Source organism: Colias croceus, chromosome 16 (assembly GCF_905220415.1).
Source record: "Colias croceus chromosome 16, ilColCroc2.1".
NCBI lineage: Eukaryota > Metazoa > Arthropoda > Insecta > Lepidoptera > Pieridae > Colias > Colias croceus.
In genome coordinates this window covers 4,135,647-4,161,147 of record NC_059552.1, presented here as the reverse complement: position 1 = coordinate 4,161,147, position 25,501 = coordinate 4,135,647, and the positions used below count along the sequence as shown (strand labels likewise).

The 25,501-nt window shown below is 33.6% G+C and overlaps 2 protein-coding genes across 2 annotated transcripts in view; one reads left to right on the top strand and one right to left on the bottom strand.

The window, feature by feature from the left end:
- The window catches only part of LOC123698318, a 53,286-nt gene extending 37,203 nt beyond the window's left edge, over positions 1–16,083 (bottom strand). Inside the window, exon 1 of the mRNA XM_045644901.1 lies at positions 15,252–16,083. Within this exon, the coding sequence (XP_045500857.1) occupies positions 15,252–16,043 (792 nt within the window). The 5' untranslated portion in view covers positions 16,044–16,083. The remainder of the gene's footprint in view (positions 1–15,251) is intronic.
- LOC123698313 (elongation factor-like GTPase 1) overlaps positions 1–25,501 on the top strand; it is a 99,255-nt gene that overhangs the window by 43,217 nt on the left and 30,537 nt on the right. The gene's annotated exons all lie outside the window — the stretch shown is intronic.

Here is a 25,501-nt window from a genome sequence, read left to right as displayed (position 1 = left end):
TATTGTGGTTTATTGTACTTGGCCATTCAAATCGAAATTACTTCACCCTCGATTGTGGAGCCGCAAAGATACCGCGAACAATTTACATAAAAACTGTTAATGTGACGTGGAAGTACTTAGAAAGTACATTTAATGTATTCATATTAGAGTTGCTGGGTAGTGATTGTACGTATTTGTTTATGGGGTCTAAGGTGAGCGATGTAGGACTTGCAGATGCTATGAAGAGCGTGACTTGGCGTTATAATAATATAATGAATCGTGACAGCCTGTGTTTCCTTTTATTCCCGCTATATTATTGTGAAAGTTTGAATGGTTGGCTGTTTTATATTTGGATATATGTGCTGAATTATGCAAGTGTGGACTAAATTTCGGGACTTAGCATATGGTTTATTCAGTAGATAAAGTTGTTTATCCTGGTTCGACCATTGAAAGAAAGTTCTAGTTGACACGTAAATAATATCAATATGCTGGAAATAGTTCACGATGAACTCATTTTCGTCCTAAATTTAGAAGTAGTATTATTTATATTATTTTCTATAATTGATGAATAAGAGGAAACAATAGGTATAGGCTGTAGAAAAACTAATAGAGTGTTGTATCTTACAAAGTTTTCATGACAAATTATATTCGGTAAAACATGCACGCTCGATATTCCTATCCAAAGCCGGACTTGCAATTATTCTCGACGAAGTTTTTGAAACAGGATCGCAATAAATCGCGTGAAATTGAGCGTACATGTAAACTCGGTGGATAAATTTCAGTAACATCAATAACCCGGAGCATCATAAGCCACAAAAACAACGGTTAGAATTAGATGCGCTCGGTGAAATCTCGTTAAACGAACGCAAAATTATTCCCAATTATGCATAGAAAATTGATGAGAGTACGACAAATGATATCCTCCCATAATGATATTATACATGTATTTGTTGAATACAAAAGGCGAGAAAGTGTATTGTGTGAGACTCATCAAATTGTAATATAAAGCTACTAGCATATGAGATGTTTTACAAATGCTAACTCATTTGGACAAATGAAGGCCATATCTCGCCTGTATTTTTGTAAGCGACGAATCGGTTCAGCTTCAAAGGTTATTAGAATGATGGCTCGCTTTCACTCATTATTATTGGATATTAATATGGTTATGAAATGTGTTGTTGATATAATAATTTGTCTTAAGTGGACGGAGATAATGCTTGATATTTGTATAAAAGAACTCACTTATACTGCTACGTGTTCATTAGGCACTATAGGAGAAACTTATCTTTTATTTTCACAGATTAGATGTTTTTAAATTCAAGCTATAGTACACTATTTTCCTACTGTACTACATAGATAATTAGGTGTGGTAAATTTTATTGTTAAACAGCTGTGTTTACATAATTTCACTTCTGCGCTAATAAACTGTGAGAATATCTAAAAATACGGTTTTTTATTGTTTTACTAATAATACAAGTGAATCTTTTCAATTGTTTTAATAACATAGCAAAATAAAATAAACTTAGTTCCTTCTATCATACAAGTGGCAAGAGTCAAGGATAGATTTTATAGACCTGTCTCAAGGAATATGTAACACGGATAATAGATTTTAGATGCAATCTTATTCATTTCTTCCTGCATAACTTATAGTAATTACAACCGTCCTGCAATTTACTAGTCATTGAAATATAAAATAAATAGGATTAGGTCGATAAGCAATACGGTTTTATTGCTCATAATAATAGTTCAAGATCTCATTGCCTTTGTCTGTTTAATTGTTTATTCTCGTTTCATTGAATAAATGGTTTCTGTGGTAGTAATGGCTAATTACAACCTATAAAAAGGTAACTTTATGAGTACTGTGAATGTATTTAAACCATTAATATAAGAAGATATAAAGACAGGAATTAAACTTTCATTACAGCTTCTTTTATTACCTCTTTGTAAATGTTAGTTTCCTTTAATATTTTTAAGTGTTAAAAAAGTAAGATACATAATTGTTTATAATTTCAAATCATCAAAAATTCGTAAATAAATATGTCTTTACAAAACCCTTATTTATTTATAGCTACATGTTCAAAGTTTGCAATTGAAATAGTTAGTACCTACAGGAGTGTGTTGTTCGCTTCATTGAATACAATGTGGAAACAAATGTTACGTTCAGTGTCGCTTGTCAGCACTCGAGATACAATGCAAATATCCACATTCTCATAACACATTTCTTGTTAGCATAGAATAAACAATAAGTTCTCATCGAAGATGTAATTGTGTTTCCTTTCCGGATAGATAAACAAACAATTACCATGCCGAAGATCTCGATAGCACGCGTCGGTATTGTGCGAATTTCGCCAAACGTGATCGGCGTGCCGAGCGAACGATTCGCGGACAAACTTTACATTCATTCCGGGCCACAACACACTGGCATGGATAGTCTTCAAATATTATGGAAATCTATTCCTCGTCTATAGCGATTACTTTCTCGATATTGACCCTGTTCAATCTTCGATCGGTGGAAACTTCACCTGATTATCCGTACTGGACATGATGTACGTATGTATGACATTTATACACCATATTGGACCATGGAAATTGTCAGTCAAACGATACACGCGTGCTCGATCCGCTGCGGGTTGGCTTCTCATTTCAGACCGCAACGCAAATAAGAACAACGGTCACGTTTCCGATATCAGCCGGAAATGTGGAACGCGGATCATTCGTATCGTGATTTCGTGATCATCCCAATAATTATTTGCGGTAATAGAAACCGGAGCCATATTGCGAGATTCAAATTTTTCATTTGTTATATTAATTATGTAGGTACGTGAAACCACCGCCTTCCCACGGTCATCTGTTCCAAATTCTGGCGAAACTTTCATTCGAATTTAATCGCAGGTTTCCATTGAATCGGACGTGATTCTTCGTTTTATTGAGTATTACAATATATGTATTTACAATTTAATAATGAACTTTCTAGTTAGCGTTCGGCGTGTAAATGTTATGTAGCAGGAACGGAGGCGGATAATTTAGTGGCATTGTGTCTATTTATGCAAATTTATTATATGTGGGGCAGTGCATTTGCATACGAAAATCGTGCAGTAAATATTTATGTTGCAAAAAGCATAAAACATCCGCCTCGAGATGAGCTACAACAATTTGCGTGTTATTTCATCAGCACAGTTAGTCGGTAGTGAGAGGCGATCTGCCCATTTAAGTACGCGCCACCACTTTTTGTGATGGCCGATCGCACTATTTATCACCGACACTACTATTATAGCTACGAAACGAAAAGTGATCTCGATTTTTTACAACGTACATGTAATCCTACTTTGTTACTCTTGCTTTCTAAATTTTATTTGCAGTACGAAAATGTTCCCACAGCTCTTGAAGATTCCTTTAATTATGTCCAAAAAAACTCGTTACGATCCGAATCTATTAATCTCGATTAAGAAAGGCTTATCGAATCACGAATCAGAGTACGCCAGTTTGGACGTGAAAAGGGAAAAAAGCGCATACCGCTAGTTGACACAGTGGTTTATTGAACATTATTCCGTTGGATGCCGCAGTATCAGGCTAAATAGACTTGAAAATAAACATTTGTACTCCATTCAAATATCAATTCATATAATAACTATCGGACTATTGAATATTTTTTGATATCTTGAGATTTCAATCACGTTAAAGTATAAACAATGTTTTGCCGCCTCTAAATCAGATTATGTTCCGCCTCTTAATAACATAAACCAGACAATTTAAATAAATCTTTTGTATTGGTTGCATACACAAGCTTAGGTATATTAAACTAATTATGATAAAGTAAAACAAGTTGCAAACCTGTATTTACAAAACATTAAAAAGAATTGCCATGACATGATTACTTTGCACAATTAACAATAACAATTTTACATAATAAATGCTTCAAAAGTCATTCATCTTGGAGGATTTGTCTCAGACCAAACAAATCTAATATATAAAAATCAATGCCACTTTTCGTTGTAATTCCATAACTCGAGAACGGCTGAACCGATTTCGATAATTCTTTTTTTATTATATTCCTTGAAGTACGAGGATGGTTCTTATGTAGAGAAAACGTTAATATGTACCACGGGCGAAGCCGGGGCGGACCGCTAGTATACAATAAATATAAACTAACATAGCGCGTGACTTTGCAAGCTTTGACGGCAGAAGTTATGCCTTGTCATTGTCGCTAGAAATTTATAATTATTCACTCTATTTGTCTTTCAATGTGTTTGTCCATTTTACTTGACATTGTGCTATTTTTACCTACTTTACTTACCGTAATTTACTTTTCAATTTTAACATATTTGCATACAAAAATGGTCGGCGCAATCGTCTCTAAACGAATAACACTCGAAAATTCAGTTTAAACTCGTATAATGACTTTATAAACGAGCGTAAACAGCTAACGGTTTATCTTCACTTTACTTATGCAGGTAAAATATCTTTAAAGTTTAAATTTACGTGACATCTCTTTACTCGCAATGTCTATCTGAAAATAAAGCCCTTATAAAAATGTAACACTGAAAGTATTTACTGTTACACGTTACATGTAAAACGTTTTAGAGAGTTCAACGATTCAAATATATTTACTTGGAAACATTTGCAGTATTTAACTTTCAGAACGAATAAATTCGTTTTAAGCATAATTCAGCGTAAATGTAGGTAAAATTTTATTGCATACTTGTCATTCGTTAACCAACGACAATAAAATCCTTAATCCACTTTTACTGATATCACTGAGAGAAAGTCCAGTTTCACTTCACGTCATATCACCTTTCATATCAATACAATCCTTTTCTGTAATTTTACAATACGTAACCAGAGATTGCGTTTGTGAATTTCTGCTAAGCGTGTTATGACGGTTCACTGCCTAATGCCTATAGATGCTATCGCAGTTCAAACAGCTTTAGATGATCCGCGATGTGACCCTGGTTCAAGTACTTTACTGTAACATAACGGTTATACAAGAAAGGTAGCAGTACACCGCATTAGATGTGCCAAAAATATCAACTGCAGGCTAACATTAACCTCCTTCTCTTCAGTTTCCTAGAACAACCATAAGTCCATCGGTCTAGAATTTCTCCACTAGACATTTATGTAATTTTTCCCGTTTGACATCCGTAAAAGGGAGATTCGCACAGTCCGTGTATATGTGTACCGTAACTATAGCGCGTACTGACATCATTGAATCCATTAAGATTTATATTACGTTTCTCTCACTTCCGCAGAAAGCTTGCGCTCGCAATGTTAAACATACTCTTATATAGTAGTTGTTTGTTTGTACAAACTTTAAGTTCGTTACAAATTTTTATACGTCATAATATGTACCGAGACTTGCAACTTCCTGTTTTGCTCGTGCTATCTATTCAATGTGTTTATTTTCAATAAAGCTATTTAACTAAATATAAAAAGTAAATTAACACATTTATAACAAACAATTTTTATTTACGCTACTTTAAATAATCATCTCGTTATTTCATCTTCAGTAATCTAGATGATGATGAAGATGACTATCATTGAACACTTTCCATCTCTCGTCTTACTACTAGTTGATGGTTCATTTAACTCACACTTCATATATTTTAATTGTAACTTAACGCGTTTAAAATTGGCTCTAAGAGATGTGCTCCAGGCTACCGGATGCAGGAAAAGTAATTATAACGTATGTACAAAGTTTTATGTAATCGCTCCAAGGTAATTGACATAACGAAGAGTACTTCGTTTATTTTTAAAACGCAGCTTATTATAAGGCTCGGGCTGCTTTAATTGTTAGTAATCGTTCAACTTCAGAATCAGTCTGGGAATATGATATCTTCCTTGTCGAAAAGGATTTTAAAAGGCAGTGACTCTGTTATCAAAGATCGAGAGTAAATGGTTAATTTGTTACTTAACATTAATTACCTTTGTAACGTAACCATGCTATTGATTGGTTAGATCAATTAACAGTAGACAGTCAATACATGTGTTGAGAGACTATCAAACGATCTCAGCAGTGAATTAATTTCACTTTCGATTATAATGAATGAAGAGGTCAGGTGGTCTAATATATTTTTTGCTCGAGGCCCACATCACCTAATGATGCATGTGAAGTTTTGATGACTCTATTGTGAATTATGTTCTGAATACGTCATTTGATTGTTCCTTTTTGTTGCAGGTAAGGCTGTTATATTAAAAAAAAATGGACGTACTGTGATGTATATGGTAAGGTAGATATTTTATCCGACTATCATCATCATCATCATCATCATCATCAGCCCATATACGTTCCCACTGCTGGGACACGGGCCTCCTATGAGGGTACAGGCCATAATCCACCGCGCTGGCCAAGTGCGTGTTGGCGGATGACACATGTCGTCGAACTTTTTAATTCTTCGACATGTCGGTTTCCTCACGATGTTTTCCTTCACCGTTCGAGCAGTGGTGATGTTACAACATGCGCAGATAAATTGAAAAATCAATTTAATTCCTGCGCGCTCGCCTGGTCTCGAACCCCGGACTTATTGATTCGAAGTCCGAGGTCTCACCACTGAGCCACCACTGCTCTTTATCCGACTATATTATTTATATTTTGTTATCATTTAGATGGCATTTTTATATTAACAAGCAGTTGCAGTATCTATTAAAAAAACTTTAGTTGTCAATATTCGTATAAAAGCTTCGTACCGCGGGTCAATTAATATCATTCAAAATTGACACTTGTCGTAATACACATACATATTACTTTCACCTGCTATAATTTTCCACCTTATAATATACGCCAAGGGCTACACTAATGATCGTTTTTGACAGATCCGTGTTTCTGAAAGTTAAATGCATAGCAAGATACGACGTCTCACGTGAAAGTAAATGGTAATAAGCATATGTATAGTAAATATTGATTTAATTTATTTTTATTGATCGTTCGTGATCTTAAAATTAAAATAAAAGTAAGCTGTCATGTTAAACCATCGCTTACGATTATATAACTTTGTTCATCGTGTGTAGTATTATTTCAAACTGTTTTATTACAATGAAATAAAAATAATTTCGTGGTCAGGTGAAATGAAATTAACGTTGTTCATATTATATAGACTTTTAAAGATAAAGTAATTTGTTAAATTTGGCACGAAACCTTATAAAAAAATGGCTCCTCTATAATTTATAAGCTACTCCTATCCTTGTAATTAAAACTTTATCACCGAACGTAATCCCATTTAATTAAAACGTAAGAAGCTTAATGCCGCAATTTGTTTTAACAAAAGAACAACCATTCAGAATCCGTTCATACTTCAAATATTAGGCGAAGTCTTTAGTCTTTTCGCTGCACGAGAGCCTTTCAAAGCAGAGGCTTGACAATGTTAATGTAACGGACATTCGGTAAACATTTATTCGAGCTGTTTGTCACAAGTGCTTTATGGTGCTCCAAATACATGGGTAATGGTACTGTTCACAATTTGCCGAGAGTGAAAATGTTTTCTAACTCCGGCCGTTCAATTAACATAGTTGTGTGTACTTTCTAGCTATTGAAATTGATATATAATAGCTGGCTGCAGCCTTGAAGTTTTAATTGAATTATTAGACAACGGTGAGGGTGATCAGTTTTATGTTGATTTTATAATAACTTGCCGTGCTAGCCTTTTCAACATTGTCATAAAATATAAACTTCAACAAACTGTGCGTAATTAGATGCGCTTTTTTTCAATACAAGAATTATTTTTTGCTTTAATATTTAAAATAGAAAAGACAGTCATTTAATTTTTTGCTCTTTTCAAAGCGTAGGAGTTTGTCAATTATGTACAGGATTCAGCTTACTTTATTTTAATTAATGGCTGAATGAAACCTATGTTCCAAACTAATTCATTATTAACTCACAAGAGATATCGTAATTTACAAATTATGTAACATTAACACACGCCAGCATTAACACACGCCAGCATTATCTAATAAAGCTGTCATAGCATCGATATTTGTATTGAGTTGTAAACTTCCAAACATTGCGGTCGTATCAATGTGGAGCCCATTCGGCTTTAATTACCTGTCATTCATGGCTAGGCAATTACAAAGAGTATTCAAGCATGGCTCGTAGGTAATTATTAAAAACCGCTCTATCACGGACAATTTTACTGAAGCGAGCTGAGTCCCGCTCAATCTGTATCACTGACTCATCATAAAATGCTGTAGTCCTGTCCCTCTATTTGTTATTTAATTGGATTAGTTTTGCTTCGTCAAACAAGGAGTCACGATTTCGATGTAATGGTAATTGACTTTTCATTATGTCTAGACTATTTGTTAGGCATAGATGCTTGCCTTGTATTGACATGTTGACATGACGACGTCTTTGAATGAAAGAGATCGTTTGAACGTGGCTTTATTTTATCAAAAATCTACTGAAGTACTTACTGACTTAAAGTACGTGATTTTGGCTTAAATTAATAGACAAAAATAAACGTTAAAAATAAACGCACGTTGCAATTAATTGTTTATCTTTAACTGTAATCTAGCTAATAGTCTGAATTTAATAAAATCATAATTATTTCTTAAACTGTCTTCAGCAATTTGTCTACAGTGCGTAATAACATTAAGTAAGATGTAGAGACATGATCGCAGGAGCGATCGTGAAGATATCTTAATAGCAAAAACATGTTTATTCTTTTTTCACCGCTCTCTAGTGAATCTCTCGGTTCTCATATGGGAATTTTATGTCAGATACGAATTCTTTTAAAATTATAGTACCTTTTTGGTTCATATTTAAGTTGAAAAGTCCTGAATATTTTATACTTACCTTATGATTTTTTTCAGTTTAATATATTTTAAGACTACTACTAAGTTGGATGTCATCAAATTATAAGAATAATAATTATTCGGGTTTTAAAACCGTTGCTAAATCTTAATTATCTCTTTTCTCACTACTTTATTTGTTTGTGTCGTACGTAGGTATATTAACTTGCAAAGTAAAGAAACGTAACACAGGTTACATTCATAAATGTATTTTTTGTATAATAAGTGACAGTAATAATGTTCATTGGCTAAATTCATAATAGCTAAATAAAATCTTTTTACCTTTTAAACTACTCAAGCGCTGACCTTATAACTGTTTCGGCTAATTCCGTGGTAAACAAAAAGAACTTAAATTCTTTCAGTAAGACAGTAAACACCATAGATTATTTAGTTCATCGAGAATTACGCAGATGAATTGATTCTGTACACTTTCTACAATTAATTTGTTTGTTTCGCTTTCATAAAACATATTTGTTTAATGTATCTTGATTTTTTATTGCAAAACACTTCATACAATTGGTTTTTATGTAAAGTTTAATATACTTGCGGGTTGTAGGAATTGCGGCTCTGCTCTGTTTGACCCGGTAATAAAAATTAAAAATGAATATTAAATATAGCCTTTTATAAATATGATACCATTATAATAGTACTAAATTATATTAGTCGGAGTTTAAATTCGGTATAAACGTTTAAAAAAATAAAAAAATACAGAATAATGGAGAATGCATGTAATCTCTTTGCTCCGATATACACATGTGTTTATCCGATGGAATCATAATACTTTTTTTACCTTATATAGGAAGAATGCTTTCTTATAATCTGGCTTATATACGAGTGACCGTTATATAAAAACTGAACTTGTTTTGCAGTACATCGATGATATATATGCGCATTATTTAACCGTTTCCGCACTGGCTTGTGCCGCTACAAATCTATCTTAGATTATGTATTTGCTTGAAAAAATATGTGTCAACGAGTTTCATACAAACCTGTTAGTGCCATCCTCAGTACCGTAAGGTATATTTATGGAGTGCATTAATTCAAAAGGGTTTTTCATACGCCCTTAGTGGGAGTTAACTAACACTAGGAATGTGAGATTTCTTGCATTCTAGAACAGTTAAGTTACATAATAAATGATCTCTATTAAGAGATGCTTGAAATATCAAGAATTTTAATAGCAGATAAGTGTATGTGTCATAGATAACGCACTTGAATAAATATGAGTAGATGTAATTTGTGACCAAAATAGTAAGCACAGTAAAATAAAGACAAGAAGAAAATACACTCCACTTTCGAAGTAATGGTAGTAGAAAATTATCCATATTTTAATCGCAAATATATTTATAGATTCCGTCCATTGAACTATTTACTACTTTTATAACATTTTACAATTATAAAACTCGATTACGAATGTACGTAAAAAGCGAATAAATGACGGACTGATCGTGACATACAAATTACATGACATTAACCGAGCATAAAATGAAATAAAAGATTTCTCATCGTACATCTGCAGATTGAAATCATAAATAAATCTTGTTCTGTAGAATAATTTAATTGAGATAATATATAGCGAAACAGTAATTTTATAACAGTTTATTATGTATTACGCAGTATTTTCATTAAAACTGAGTGTTATAGAGAAATTATGGCGTGGACGTTAAAATTGCTTAATACAAAGTTATAATGACAAATACGAAAATAACATCGCCATTACAAATAAATGACTAAAGAATTGCTGCATCGTTATCCCTTTATTAACTTCATCATAGCGTAATGACTGTCCCATCTAAATTATTACATATTCTGTTACTCTTAACAACTTCTCGTTAAAGTCTAATAATATCCAATCCTTATTTTATATCTTAGGTAAAAATATCGTATTTGATTTAGTCTCTTATAACTGTTTTAAATTTTAAGTCAAGTTAAATTAATGACAAGTAGCGCAGTCCTAATATGTTAAAAAGGTTCATACACCAAATCACTATGCAGTACTTCACTAAGTACAACATATATATTTATATCAATAGACCACGTGTCAACGGATGATATTATGCAATAATGCAATAACAGATGGCCTTGAACGAATAATTGAGATGTCAAAGTCGGTCGTCGCACGCGGCGGATGCACAAATTGCGTGGAGCACGAAACTCGTCCGTCATTACTAGTTGCTAGTTTATATCCACATTACTATCGGTAACGTTTAATTAATATACGTTGTTATAAATGTCGTAGCGGCTTCTTGAATTTCTCTTTTTTTAGGTTGACTAATTGATTGTTTGTTTGTAAATTATTCATTATTGTTTTATCTTATCCTGTGATGAAATCTTTATAATCTAGTAATTGTTATTAATTGAGGCATAAGCAGAGCAAACAATAAGAACGTTCATTTGAAATAACGCTCCTACTTTTCAAAAGATTTTTGACATCTACCTACATACATTCTATAAACTCACAAAATTTACATGCCTTTTATAGTGTTAGTGTAGAAAAGCATGTAATAAAAGTACTCAAGCTTAGCAGACCTTCCTTCAATGTACACATATATTATCAAGTTGTCAATAGATCCTCTATACAATCTTAATCCTAGAATCATCTCTTAATACCCGTCTTGAGCATCCGTACAGCCTTAATTAATTCATAAATGCAGATATCAATACGACCGTTTCTTTAATGATACAGCTAATGTAAATCAGGTTATGATAGATTTTGTCCTGATCTATAGACATACATATACTGTCCCAGAATTCCTCACGTAGCGTATAACCGTAACTTTGGCGGGCTGTCGCGAAATTGCCATGTACACGATGTAATTGGCATGATAATGTTTATAAAAATTATTCTCTAACGTTATTAGATGCGGAATTTTATCGGGCCATTCCAATGTCAGTGGGTAATTAGGACTCGGTGCAGTTAAATTGACGTGAAGTTTGCTTAAATGGTAGTTAAGATTTAGAGTAGATACAGTTTGATAGATTGCTGTAATTTGAGGATGATTGTATTGATGTGTGTACAAAGGTAATTAAATTAAAAACAGAATCTGCTTTGCAATGAGAGCCTTTTTAGTGAAACTTAAACATATGACAATAATTCACAAACAGATAAAAATATTAAGTTAATAATTCTTATGGTTACACGAAATAATGACCAAATGCTACTCTTTAAAATGAGAAAGTTTTAATGCATTTAAAGTGTAAAATAATGCCATTTCGAATCGTTAGTTATGCAAACATTATTCAATTCATTTAAAAACCATAAACGAAAGCTGAGAACTTATAATTGATTTGGACAATGTCACATAAATTAATTGTTTTGTTACGCACGTCTTTACAGAAGCATGGTATCTAATATCTATAATAATTTCTGTTTTCTTTTCTTTTTATCAATATTTTGATTCACAGCACAAAATTGATTTTACGCTACACAACAGTATATATTCATATAATTTAATTATTTGAAAAATGAAAAAAAAACACAGAAGATTTCCAATTATTTTCAATATTACTGGGCTTAGATACTGAATTTTTAAACTCAATTAATTTTATGTGATTAATTCATGTCAATTTTGCAAAATAACATCAAGATCTACTTCTATAATATATAAAAATGAATCGCAAAATGTGTTGGTAAGCGCATAACTCGAGAACAACTGAACCGATTTCGTTAATTCTTTTTTTATTGCATTTCTTGATGTACGAGGATGGTTCTTATGGAGAGAAAACGTAAAAATGTACGACGGGCGAAGCCGGGGCGGGCCGCTAGTTTCATATAAATCCTAGCCAGACCGTGCCTTACCACCATTTAAACTCAAATAACTGACAACTATTGTAACCGGACATTCTCAAAGTTACACCTGTAATGTTTTATCGAACATTTAACAAAACACTTTACACTCGGTCGCGGCTCACAACCTAGTTATTTGCTTTCGTACCTAAAGTACTAAAGTACGCCCTTTCTCTTGCAAACTGTAATATAAACACGGCTATCGACTTTCTATCCGTAATGCGTACTGATTAATTAGTTACGATTAGTATTTTTAAATCTATTATCTTTACGATTCGTACCATTTCGATCAATTATCATCTTAAAGAACTATTGTAACTTTATTCTAGTGTATAAGCTGTTTAAGAATCTTTTATCTACAATCATGTTGTGGTTACATTTAGTTGGTAATTACTGAGATATTAGAGGTATATCCTAGATTAAGAATCTCGTATACTACCTACTTGATTTTTTCATACTTTAAAGTCAGATTTCACTCACAACTTTGGTTTTCCAAATTCTTAACTGTTACCGTAAGAATGTTGGTGAAATCGGATCTTTAGCCTTTTTGATGAAAATTTTAAATATCTGATGACGTAAAGATACTTATTTAAAATTTTATTTTTATTTGAAATTTATTTTATTCCGTAGCAAGTAATCGAGAAACTCGGATGCCAACTCCTTTCATAGACAGTGTCGTTTACAGTCCAACATTTAACGCCAAATAAACATAACCAAACCATTACCCACAAATCGCTAAAGCCATATCGTACTTATTCTTTAGTAATAATGTTTTAATATTTACTTTTGCAGTTAACATTCTCAGTCGAACATTATACGATGATGTAGATTTGCGCATAAAATTTTACGATCAGAACGAAATGAAACTGTTGGAACTGAAGCCTTTCACGCGTTAACAATGCAAAGAACTAACGATGGTATATTTAAAACGTATTAGTGACGTTGCGTTTTGAATGATTGGTATTTAGAAAAGCTTAATATGATCGTGTGTTTCATGCGGGTGAAAGTGAAAAGAATATTGTTCCCAAGTAAAATTTTTCTGTCCTAAGATGGAGTTCTGTAACGCGGCTTGGCGTTAATGAGATGAAAGTTGGGGCTTGGACGCTTGGCTTGGCTTGCGTTTCTTTGCTTTTTGACCTTTTGTTCGCAACTTGTGTTCGTTTTCAGTTAAGTAGGGTTAAAAGAGTTTCACTGATAAATTAATGACATCTCAAATTTCGTGTCTATTTGTGATGGTTTTCTTTTAAGTTTTAATTCTATAGTTGACGACAAATATTCAGGATAAATTTAGAAAAATTATATTCAACAATAGCTCTTTTTGTTCTTCTCGAGATTTCTAAATATAGTTTTATAAATCTAGATTGATAAAAAAGAAAAACTTTTGCAAACTTATCACAATTCAAAAATTAAACCCATGCTAACCGTTAAGCTCCTAACTAGACCGTAGTCGAGTAAACTAAACAGAGTTCAAGAACAAATGTTTGAAGTCATAAACTAACATCGCAAATATCACTTAATATGGACACGAGGAAACTAAACTTATTAAACGAAATAGATCTTGTCATCATACTGGAGACTTTTTAATTCAGGTTATTGGGATAATTTTTCTTAAATATCAAAATCACATAAGTAATTGTTTTCTTCTTAAACAGCATTCTTAATTAATAATTTGTGTTTAAAAATATTTTTGTAACTTTTTTGTACCTTTTTCATTAGCAGCGTAAAGAAATAAAATATCCACATTATTCACACACATTGTTTTTCGCTCGAGTAACTACTGCACTAATTTCAGTTATGACTATCATTCACGGGCTATAAAAGTAAAAATAAAAGACATTTACATATGAGAGAAATTAAAAGCGTAATTAAATAAAAATGTTTAAAAGTATTCATCTAGAATTTTTCTTGCACGGAAAATTAATATTTCTCTTGAGGCTCCACGCTTTTTGTCCAGCGCTTGCAAATGAGCTTCAGTTAATGATTGAATGTGGATAATTTTTACCGATAATTACTCCGCTTTTTATAGCACTTAACTAATGGAGTCCATTCTCACTGAAGCCTCGAGTTTTTGTATCAATCACGGAAATTGTATGTGTGTAAAACTTGCCAATAATGAATATTTATTGAGTATAGTGAGATTTTTAACTTCCTGACAATAGCAGCTTCTGTTTATCGAGAGCCGTGTGAAAATGCAAATCAGTTTGTATTGAACTGTTCTAAATATGCTAAAAGTTTACAAAGTATACGCATTTCTATTTAAATGGCGTGGCATTCATTATAAACGTTAAACTAATAATTGATAGCTATAACTTGTAGAATTAAACGCATTAATAATTTATATGAGAACTACTGTCCACTTGAAAATACTCGCTAATTTATTTGAGTAATTACATTTGACCTTTTATATACAGATCACTTATGCAAGCCACAATGCTTTATAAAAACTGAAAATTAAACAACTTGCAGCGGCGGAATGTGTCGAGTAATTAGCTAAGCTTTATTGTAGTCAAATCATCACGATAAAATGAAGTAATTAATACAATACACCTTTCCTTTAACATATGATGTATAGTAAATAAAATAGCTCCTTTCATGCCCATAGTGTAAGTTCTTATTTTTAATTGACAAATTTATTTAATTTTTTTCTTCAAATCTTAAACCAATGTCAAATAGTGTTTTTAAAGAATTGTTTAGGAATGGATATAGTACTCACCTCTTTTTTCGTCTGATCGTTGATCTTGACATGCGTCTGTTGCGGTTTGTCTCGCAGTGGAAGGTATCCCTCGCGGCTGTCTGCTGGTTCCGTCGTGCTCTCCGTCAACGTCGTAGATTCCATAGATATTGTGGAAGGTCCGTCTGTGGAATGCTGGTCTGTGCTGAGAGTCGGAACTACCGTTTCTTTCATAACCTCATTGGTAGTCCCAGCCGTCTCAACAGCAATCGTTTCTGTGCTATCGCTGTTCGTGTTCAACGTCGATGCTGTATCCTGAACTGTTGGTGTTTCTGTCGTTCGCACTGGCCGGATAGAGTAGTGTTTGGTCGGCCGAACGGTAGCTGGTGCTTTGGTGGTTGTAAACTCGGTTTTGATGGTTTGCGTTATTTTAGTTTCAACAGTTGGGACAGTCTCCGTTGGGGTGGTTCTGTGCGATGTCTTTTTTGTCTTCGGCGGAATGGTTGCGGTAGGACGAGGGGCTGGGAGGGTGGTTTTTATTCTGTTATGCGATTTTCTAGCCATGGTTGTGGGACGTTCATTTATTGTGGTCATGGTAGCCACTTCATCCATGGTAGTTTGTACCGTCGGGGGCTGTCTATCGGCGGGTGGGTCTAGATTAGATTGTTTAGGGGTTCGGGACGGTGGGAAGAAGTAGTCCATGATGGATGGAGATTTGTTTCGGTTGTTCGGGATCCATGACCAAGGGTTGAAGTCGATGAGCCGCGGCCTGGGCGGTTCGACGGCCGATGCGAGAGCGACGAGCGCAATGAGTACGTACAGTGGGCGAGTCATGTCGCGGCGTGCGTGCAGCCGCGGTGACGATCGGAGCGGGACTGCGCCTGCGCACGGCAAGCGAACGCACCACCGTTCACCCGACTCATTTCATGGGGTCGCGTTGCAAATGCACGCGGGCATTGCATACGCGTGAAAGTTAATGCAATCCTTTCGGTAATAGGATAGTGGACGTCACATGTGAAATAAAGTCAGCGTGATTATAGTGGATTGTGATTTCTTCGACAAAAACTAAGAAGCTACTTTAACTTGTTTTCTTTGTAATGTATTTGATTAGAATGTAGGTAACATTCTAATTTGTGATAATATGTTTCAATGATCGACATATTCATAGCACTTAATTCTTATAATTATATAATTATGAAAATATGAGCACGTTGAATCACATACATTACATTCTAATGCATTTCATGAGAGATGATGACTTTACCGCTATCCAATCATAGGCGTTTAATTTTCCAAACGCCCGAGCTGAACCACGTCTGCCACCTAAAATTGATAAAAATCCAACGGAGTCACCGCAAACCGTGTAATGTTCACAGATCACTTCTGCACGCTCTATTTAAACTCTTAATTTATATTTACATTTTTTTTAACTCCCACGATGCATTACCGTGTCCTAGATTTCGTGGATGTAACGTTTAAGATGCTTAATGAATTAAAGCATTTTTGTGCACTAGAAAAATAAAAAGCGTACCTACTAAACCGTTTAAATTGTTAAAGCATATTATTCGAAATCTATATAGGTATTAGCTAGTTCAATAAAGAAACGAATCTTCAATGGCGGCGCTTATCATTCCCTCTCGCTCCCACACGACCGTACGGTATGCAAAAAAAAGGGAAAAATTAAATCACTAAAATGTATTTGATTTTCCCTATAATAGTTTTTATCATAAATTTACAATGACAATTATGCATTTGCGAAAGTAAATAATGTTTTATTGGAATTTGACAAAATATGTTCTTTGGGAAAAGTTTTTCAGTTTTATGGGCTTATTACAAGTATTATGGGGATTTTATTACATTCTGTATACGTAAATATGATAATTCATATAAATACACAAATACAATAACAAAAAAGTTTGTCAACAAACAATTTGAAATAATTAATAAAATAATTATCAATTTACGTTATTTTTATTTTCTTTTTTGCTGATCCTACCATCTGTCAAAGTCAGCTTTGGCCGCCATTGAAGATTCGTTTCTTTATTGAACCAACTAATACGATATATTTATGAATTTATCATCGGTTTTTCAAGCAGGTATTAACGTGTAGGACGCGTCAATTATATGCTATTCTCTACGCCAGTTTAAATCTGAAACGGAAGAAAAAGTTAAGTAGGTAGGCAGATAATGATCCACAAGCATTCACTACTGGTGTGTCGCATTGTTTCGGATCCGATAAGAGAGTTATCTGGTGAGAAAATGTGAACTTCGTATGACGAGTTAATGTAGAGGGATATGGCTGTGAAAGTCGAATGGTTTGGCTACTGGCTAAGGTTTCTAAACATACAGGGATGAAAAGTAGTCGAAATAGATTTTTAGAGAAATTTATTTCGAAAAATAATCGTAAATTGAAAATTAATAATTTTGTTATAAGTATCAATTTTTTTGTAAGAATTAGCTGAGAAATATCTAAAGGAAACATTGTTAAATATTTGTCTATTGAAATAACCAGAAAAAAAGGGTTAGGTCCAAAACTTCCATCAAGTCAGGCTGATGATTAAAATGGATATGAATTACTTCAATTTTGACCCAGAGAAATTTATCGCATATTTTCTTTCGAGTTTTTGTAATATGTTTGATTATTATTACATACCTACGAAGCACAACATCTATTGCTTGTTACCATAAGAAAATGAGCACTTGTAACACTCCAAATCAATCAAACTTATACTTAATGATTGAATGAATGGGAGGGCATACAAAACACTTAAGAACACCCTTCTTTTCGGAAGTCGGTTATAACAGCAGTAAGTTGTTCCCACACCCGCCCACATACGATACATTGACATTGACATACAAACTGAACTAAGATGTCACTAGTACGATATAGATACATACAAACATTCCATTTTATTATTCCCAGCTTTGTTAACATATTTTTTTAAGTATTGTGTCGTACGCGATAACATACCTACATGCAGAGGCGGCTTGCCCTAAGGAGCGCTGGTGCAGTGAACTCCCATAAATAATTATAATAAAATCATACTCCTTAATTTCATTAATAATATTAATTATTACTATTTAAAATCAATCGTAATCGTAAAAAACTATCGGCAATACCAATGAATATATCCATCATTCCATCATCCCATACACCTGTAGGTATAATACTGTATTATAAAACGCGCGTAGCGGAGCGCTCACGATTGCGCTCCATTGAAAAAATATTTAGTACAATTTCTAATACGAAATCCAATAGGAGTGAAAGAGATAGTTTTGTCAGAGTCCTGCGCGTGAAACAGAAGATTTTCTATGAAAAAATAGCAAAATTCGGAGCGCCGCTCCCGCAAACGTTGCCGGTTCGTTTTTACCGCGCGCCCTGGCATGGCGCCCGTACCAGACAGCGATTTCGCGCGACGTTGCCTATATAAACAAACACTCTAGTCAACTTGACTGCACGCGCGCGAATGTATATTCGGGAATTTTCTAATTAAAATCATAAGATACGTGTTGACTGTTGAAATAGCCTGTAGTTATCAGTATTGCTTGTTAGTGTTAAAATGGACAATTATAATGTGGCGTTCATTAAAAAGTGTGTTAAAAACTTAAAACGTTACAAATTCGGCTTGAATTGAAAGCTAAGGGACCGCCACGGCCTGAACTTGACCTTACGCAAAAATGTACGACAAAAACGAAAGCATATACCTACGCGTGTGTTTAAATCCGAACAATATGTGAAAACACCGTGGTTGTGTGGTTGTGATGAACATGAAAGCAACAAACTATTTTGTTTTCCGTGTCTTTTATTTGAAGCGGGCGCGGCCGGCGGAGGTGAGAGTGCTTGGACTGAAACGGGCGTTGACGACTTAGCTCATCTTTCAATCAAGATGAAAAACATTCACAATCTCGGTAGGTACCATTTGTCGAATGAACTGCAATTGGCGTCTATCGGACGACAAGACATTCGTAAAGCACTAGATTCCGCGTACCGAAAGTCAATACGCGAGTTCAATGACCGTGTCGATGAAAACATACATATTTTACGAAGGTTAATAGATTGTGTCAAGTTATAGATATTTTTGCACACCAAAAAGAAAGACGTATGCATTTCCTTTATAAGTATTTTTTTAATTAAATTGTACTGCTTTACACCATGTATTTTCAGTGTTTTATTTAAAGTGAACACCCATAAAATTTTGTCACGAGCCGCCTCTGCCTACATGTTTTAAAAAAAATTATTAAAACATTCCAAAAATCATCAGTAAATAAATTAAAGATCCAGAATGGATGAAACGATTTCATTAATTTTGTTGTTATCAAATGCCTTGAAGTACGAAGATGGTTCTTATGGAGGGAAAACTTAAACCGGGCCGAACCCATAGTTTTCAATAAAAACGAGTAACTAAATCATCATGTATGTACTTAGTTAAAAAATAACTTTATCCGTTCGATATTGATTACATTTTAACAATCACATTAGATCTTCGCAAATGCTATTAACCTTTCATTGAACCAAAATGAGATGATTGCTAATTTGCTATTTAAGTACTGTATAATATACTTACAGCAAATTAGTATTAGACGTCGAATTCACACAATTGCCGTCGAGTGGCAAACATAAAAGAATCCCATTATCTTCTCTATATATCGTATTATAATCACAGTTTCTCTTAGGTAATTGAATGATCGTTAAAAGCAAAAGTGGCTTCGTGACAAAAAGGCCAAAGAATTGGACAACTGTGACTTGTGAGAGGTTCGAGTTAGGACAAAAGTAATGATTTAAAAGACAATCAGTTAGAAATTTAGGTCCACTTTAACCATTATGTGAATTTTACTCAACTGTCAATTGCTTATGTATTTTTGTGTTAGTGGGTGAAAATTGTTTCCGAGAATCAGGCTTCTGGTATAAAAGATCTTATACATTGTAGGATGGTAAGCTAAAGTACATACTCATAGAACTAATCACGACTCCTTGCATTGAATAAACATAGGCACGATTTTAAAACCAATGCATAATAAGAGAGTATTGTTTGCAAATTCTCTTGAATATTTCCCACCGATCTATGAGCGCTTTTTACGGAACACTATTATCAACAAATAATATTATCCAATGTTAATGGCCGAATGTTGAACTTTATTCAATTGAATCGCATTTTTCAATTAGCGTTTTTATTCGCACATACATCTGCACCGGTATGTATAATGTGTATCTCAATAGGATATTTGTTTTTTGTAACTGTATCGGAAATTTTTGAACCATTATATTATCTTCAGTTACAATACAATAGAAACGAAACACATAATATACTCAGATCAATTATAAAATTTTGCACTCAGGCCAACCGCAAATTTTTGAATAGCCAATAGGTAGCATGCATATTTTCTTCCTAACGTAACCTTTATTCTTATATTACATCAAATTTCGTTTAATATTTCTTTTGATTAGTGTACAATAAATTGTTTAATATAATATCTATTCATCGGGAATGTAGTTTCCTTTGACACGTATTTGAACCGACGCTTTCAGGTCTCAGCAGATTTTATTGTAGGTACGTATTTATTTGTAAAGCGTGGCGGATTCTCATAGCCAAGCTCAAGGAATAACTGAACTTAATAACAGGCTCTACAGTACCGGGATAATCGTGCGAATGCTGCAAACACTTTTACACATCATTTCGTTCCTCTGTCCTTATGGTCTGAGTCGCTTGACCCTCTCCTGTGCCGTCATTATCAAGTGATTGCTAATCAAATCGCATTATGAGTTTTCAATGTGCAATAAGGTCGAGGAAATCTATTTCTGAATTAATGCTGAGTAGGAATTGAGGGTTCGATGACCATGAGAAATTGAATTACAAAATGAATATATACAATTAAAATGCAAAAATTTGAACCGTATTTCACTTGCACTTAAAATTTTTATTTATTTTTGTTAATAACTAACTTTAAAACAAACATATTCAAAATGTATATTATAACTGCTAATGTTTTGTGAATTGCCTATAACCATATACCAAGTCTAAAAACATGACACAACTGCGAATACTCATAAAATTACACTCATCTGGCCATCTAATTACACTTATACTTTAATAAAAAAGTATTTACAAAAAGTAATACACAAACTATCACTTCGAAACTTCACTGTGCAAATGAATCATAGAATCAAATCCCGTAGTTGCAATATTCTATTAATGAGCTTACTCGCGATAAGCTGATTACCCAATTAACCCCACTCTATTTCGGGACACAATGTGACGGGATATAAGGACAAACTTAGTTTCCACTTTCCTCTATGGCTTTAGTTTAGTTTATTTTATGCTTCTTATTTCTGAAGAGTAAAGTTAGGTAAATCATTTAATTTTCTTTATATTGCGTGGTAAGTCGAGCTTTTGCATCAATTTCAAAGTAAGTATGAACAAGTGATGGATTCCTGTGTTTTAATTGTTTGTTGTTCTATTATTAATAAACAAGATTTATCTCATTCAAGATATTTTAATACATATTAAAATAAGCATAGGTTAATAACTGATACTTGTAATTATATTACTGATACTTGAACTCTGAATTTAAGTGTATTAAAATCGGTCGAGTTATTTGTGAGTTAAATTGCAGTAAACAAACAAACAGATAAGCACAGATTTTATGACGATAAGTTGCATAGTTTCCGTGTGACTGGCATCCAACATCATGATACGAGATTGATGTAAGAGAATATACAGAAGATATTTAATTCACACTCAATTTGTCAGCCAAGTATGGTGTAATGCTATATTTCCCGTAATTTAATTAACATTCCTGTTTGCCCAGTACTAAGAGGGTGGTAAAAAGTAGTTCTTCAATAACACGGTAGCGTTGCTTCTACGGCAAAATTGATTCCCGGGTGGTCCCAATTAAGGATTCAATCAGTGGATCAGCAAATAGACGGAGAAAACAATCTCCATAGCCTGCCGTTTAATGGAATACTTTTTTATTTCATTCCCGTAATCACTTTATATTTCAAAGCTTCAAGGATTGCATTACCTACGTGTTTATTGCGTTGTGTAGCCTCCGTTCTTATGGATTCCTCGAAGTGCATTTAATTTACTCAAAACGTTGAGATTATATGATTGTAAATGTGTTTTTTTTTATATACGTGGGAACATTGTGAACGAGTTCGACCGGTGACAATGCTGGGGATGCGTTACCTCTACAAAGAGAAATGATAAGATTTTTTTGTCCAAATTATTACGGATGACATTATAAGAGAAGGCTTGTCCGTAAAAGCGACAGTTCTATCTGGTAGTTGCAATTATTACCATTTTCATAAATGTGTTGAAAGTTTTGTTCTTACTGAACTGATCTACACTAATAATATTATAAAGAGGAAAACTTTGTTTGTTTGTTTGTTTGATTGTAATGAATAGGCTCATAAACTACTGGACCGATTTTAAAAATTCTTTTACCATTCGAAAGCTACATTATCCACGAGTAATATAGGCTATATATTATCACGCTAAGACCAACAGGAGCGGAGCCACGCGGGTGAAACCACGCGGCATAGCTAGTAATAAATATAGTGAAACATTCGAATTAGTATAAATTAAAAACACTTTATAGTGCAATGCACACAAAAATAACATTGGTTGTAAGTTGCGATTGTATCTCGGACAAGAATCCTGGACTCGTCTGCTCGTATTTATCAAAAAACCGACCACTTCAGTTAAACATTTTACCTAAGCATTTTACATTTAACATGCACAAAAATAAATCCTCACATAAGCAAGCACTATGGAACTGAATTTGAATAATCAAAGAGAAATTGGGTTAAATATTAATCTCGGCTAACGAATCCCAGTTTTGAACCGCAATCCGCTCCACTCGTACAGTTCTCACCACAAACATATTGCTTACGGCGTATCTGTTTCGTAGAAACCATCAAACGTCTTGAAAATTAACCCGTTGATGTCTTTGTTTGGCGCGGCATAATGTTTATAGTTTATTGGTTGACCGTGCTTTATTGTACGAGATTGTATACGTTAGTAGCAAAGTATGACTTTTTATTATATATACTATGAAGGAGTTTAATAATTTCTTGTTTAATTTTATTCTTGTATTATTATCATTTTAATTTTTTATTCCAAATGTCTTCTATATTCGATTAGAACGTAATCACAATCAGACTTCATATAATGTACTGCTTATTTAAACGAACAGAACCTTAATTAACAAACAATCAACTCTTTAACCGGAAAATGCTATATTCCCTCAGGATGTTTACAAACCTTTCCACTTAACACTGAGGGACACAACTAACAGTTACTTAATATACTTTTCCGTTAGTAAATAACTTAAACGTTATGAATTGGTTTCTTTCTATATGCTTTCAAGTACCTATTATCTTCTATTTACTTCATTACTCGAATTCCATCATTCATAATTAAATTGATCCAATGTAGATGCATTCCAGCAATATTTTTTGATAAGGAAATACAAAATGTTGCTTTCGAGGAAAACATGGCTTGAAATTTCAATAAAAACACTAATCGTAACTAACTCTTGACCCGTTCGACATAAGAGCCATTATAGAATGTTAAATGATAACGACTGTGGCGTTTTGATACGAAAATCACGAAATATTGAAATGATGCTAGTGGGATTACAGTTTAATTCAGTAAAGTCGTGGTGTCCTAACTGTACCGATTGTTACGAACGTCGCCAGAAACCTAGATTTTATAATAATACTGTAATATTTCGTCTGTAAGAGCTGTTGAACGTGAGTCGCTGTGAATTATATCTTGTAGTAACAGGACCGTCGACTATTTTAATATAACAAGCATTTTTTAAATTATTTAACGTAGGTACGTATTTTTATATATGTTTTTGGGGTATTTTTCTTTCTTCCAGAGTTTAAATATTTTTCGCAAAGTGATGAATATTTTCTACCTACATACGCAATATACCTATGCACTCCGATATAATAATAATAAATTAATGCATTCGCAATTTTAGGGCGATGTAGGGACCTTAAACTAAAATATTTCGTCGTAACTATTTGAAGTATTCAGTACTTCGATGAGAATTTTGAATTTTGGTAAATAGCTACCTGAAATTATTAATGTCTTCTCAGGTTCATTCACCGAGGTTTGTGACATCTGAAAATTATTGTTATTGGTACTATACGGCTCATTTGTCGCTACGCTTTTATAACTAGACGCACCTGCGCCTTTAACCTCGTATTTCATAAAGAGCTTTTTAGCGCAGTGAATTTGTAAGTAAATTTTATAATTAAGCACTTAATACGTAATTACATCAAAGCAACAAAGAAATAAATAGCTTTATTATACAACACACAGCGAAGTTTACGTAAATTGTAGCGCACGGTACAGTAGTGTAGAAAAGTGCGTTTTTATGAAGTACAGATGATTACAAACCACTCTATTACGGCCGTGTATTAACGGAAAGCGAATAGTTTTTTCGCCCTTCCCTCGTTATTAGAATGCAATCAATGATTGGCCACGGGGAGTAATGCGCGGGAGCAGGGCATGTCCTTTCTTTGCGGGAAATGGACGCGCAGCGCAATTGTAATTGGTTTAAAAGTCAAGGCAATCCAGGTGAGCTAAGGCCTGCTTGCACTGAGAGTGTATGTTACATAATGTGAAGAAAAATCGCACGTATTTTTGTTCGCAAGTTAGATATAACGATTTGTTAGACAGTTTTCCTTTCACTAGTCAATACATTAATAACGGTTGTTTCTTTTTGATCCAATAATCGTATTTCTTGAATTTATGTTTGTACGATTTAAGTGCTTAAAACATAGTAACTAAAATATAAAACAGAAGGAACACCTTCCTACGAATAAATAAATCATTGGCATTTATTGTTGTCAGTAAAAAGCTTGTAGTTTAACGTCCTCAAATAAACATAAAATGGAAGACGAAATAACTAATTTGTTCATTTACATTGTTGCTGAACTAAAACTATACTAACCATCCTTTGAACGTATAAATTGCACTTCCTATGGGAATAGACTTGAAACCCGAGATCCGCTGCAGTTACTAACATCGAACTACTCGAAGCAAAGATTTATATGAATAGCGCGAACCGTGGGATAAACATTGTACTACATGACCAGGACTACTAAAGGAGTGTCGTTGAACTGTGAATGTTGTAAGGACTAAAGATCTAACAATATGAGTTAAATGTATGTTAGCAAATTCTCCTTTTTTCGTAGAATGGTCAATGCGTGTGAGTGTGTAGAACCAATAGGCCTGTATTTAAATTTTTGGTGGGCACTAAAACCATTCAAAAAAGGT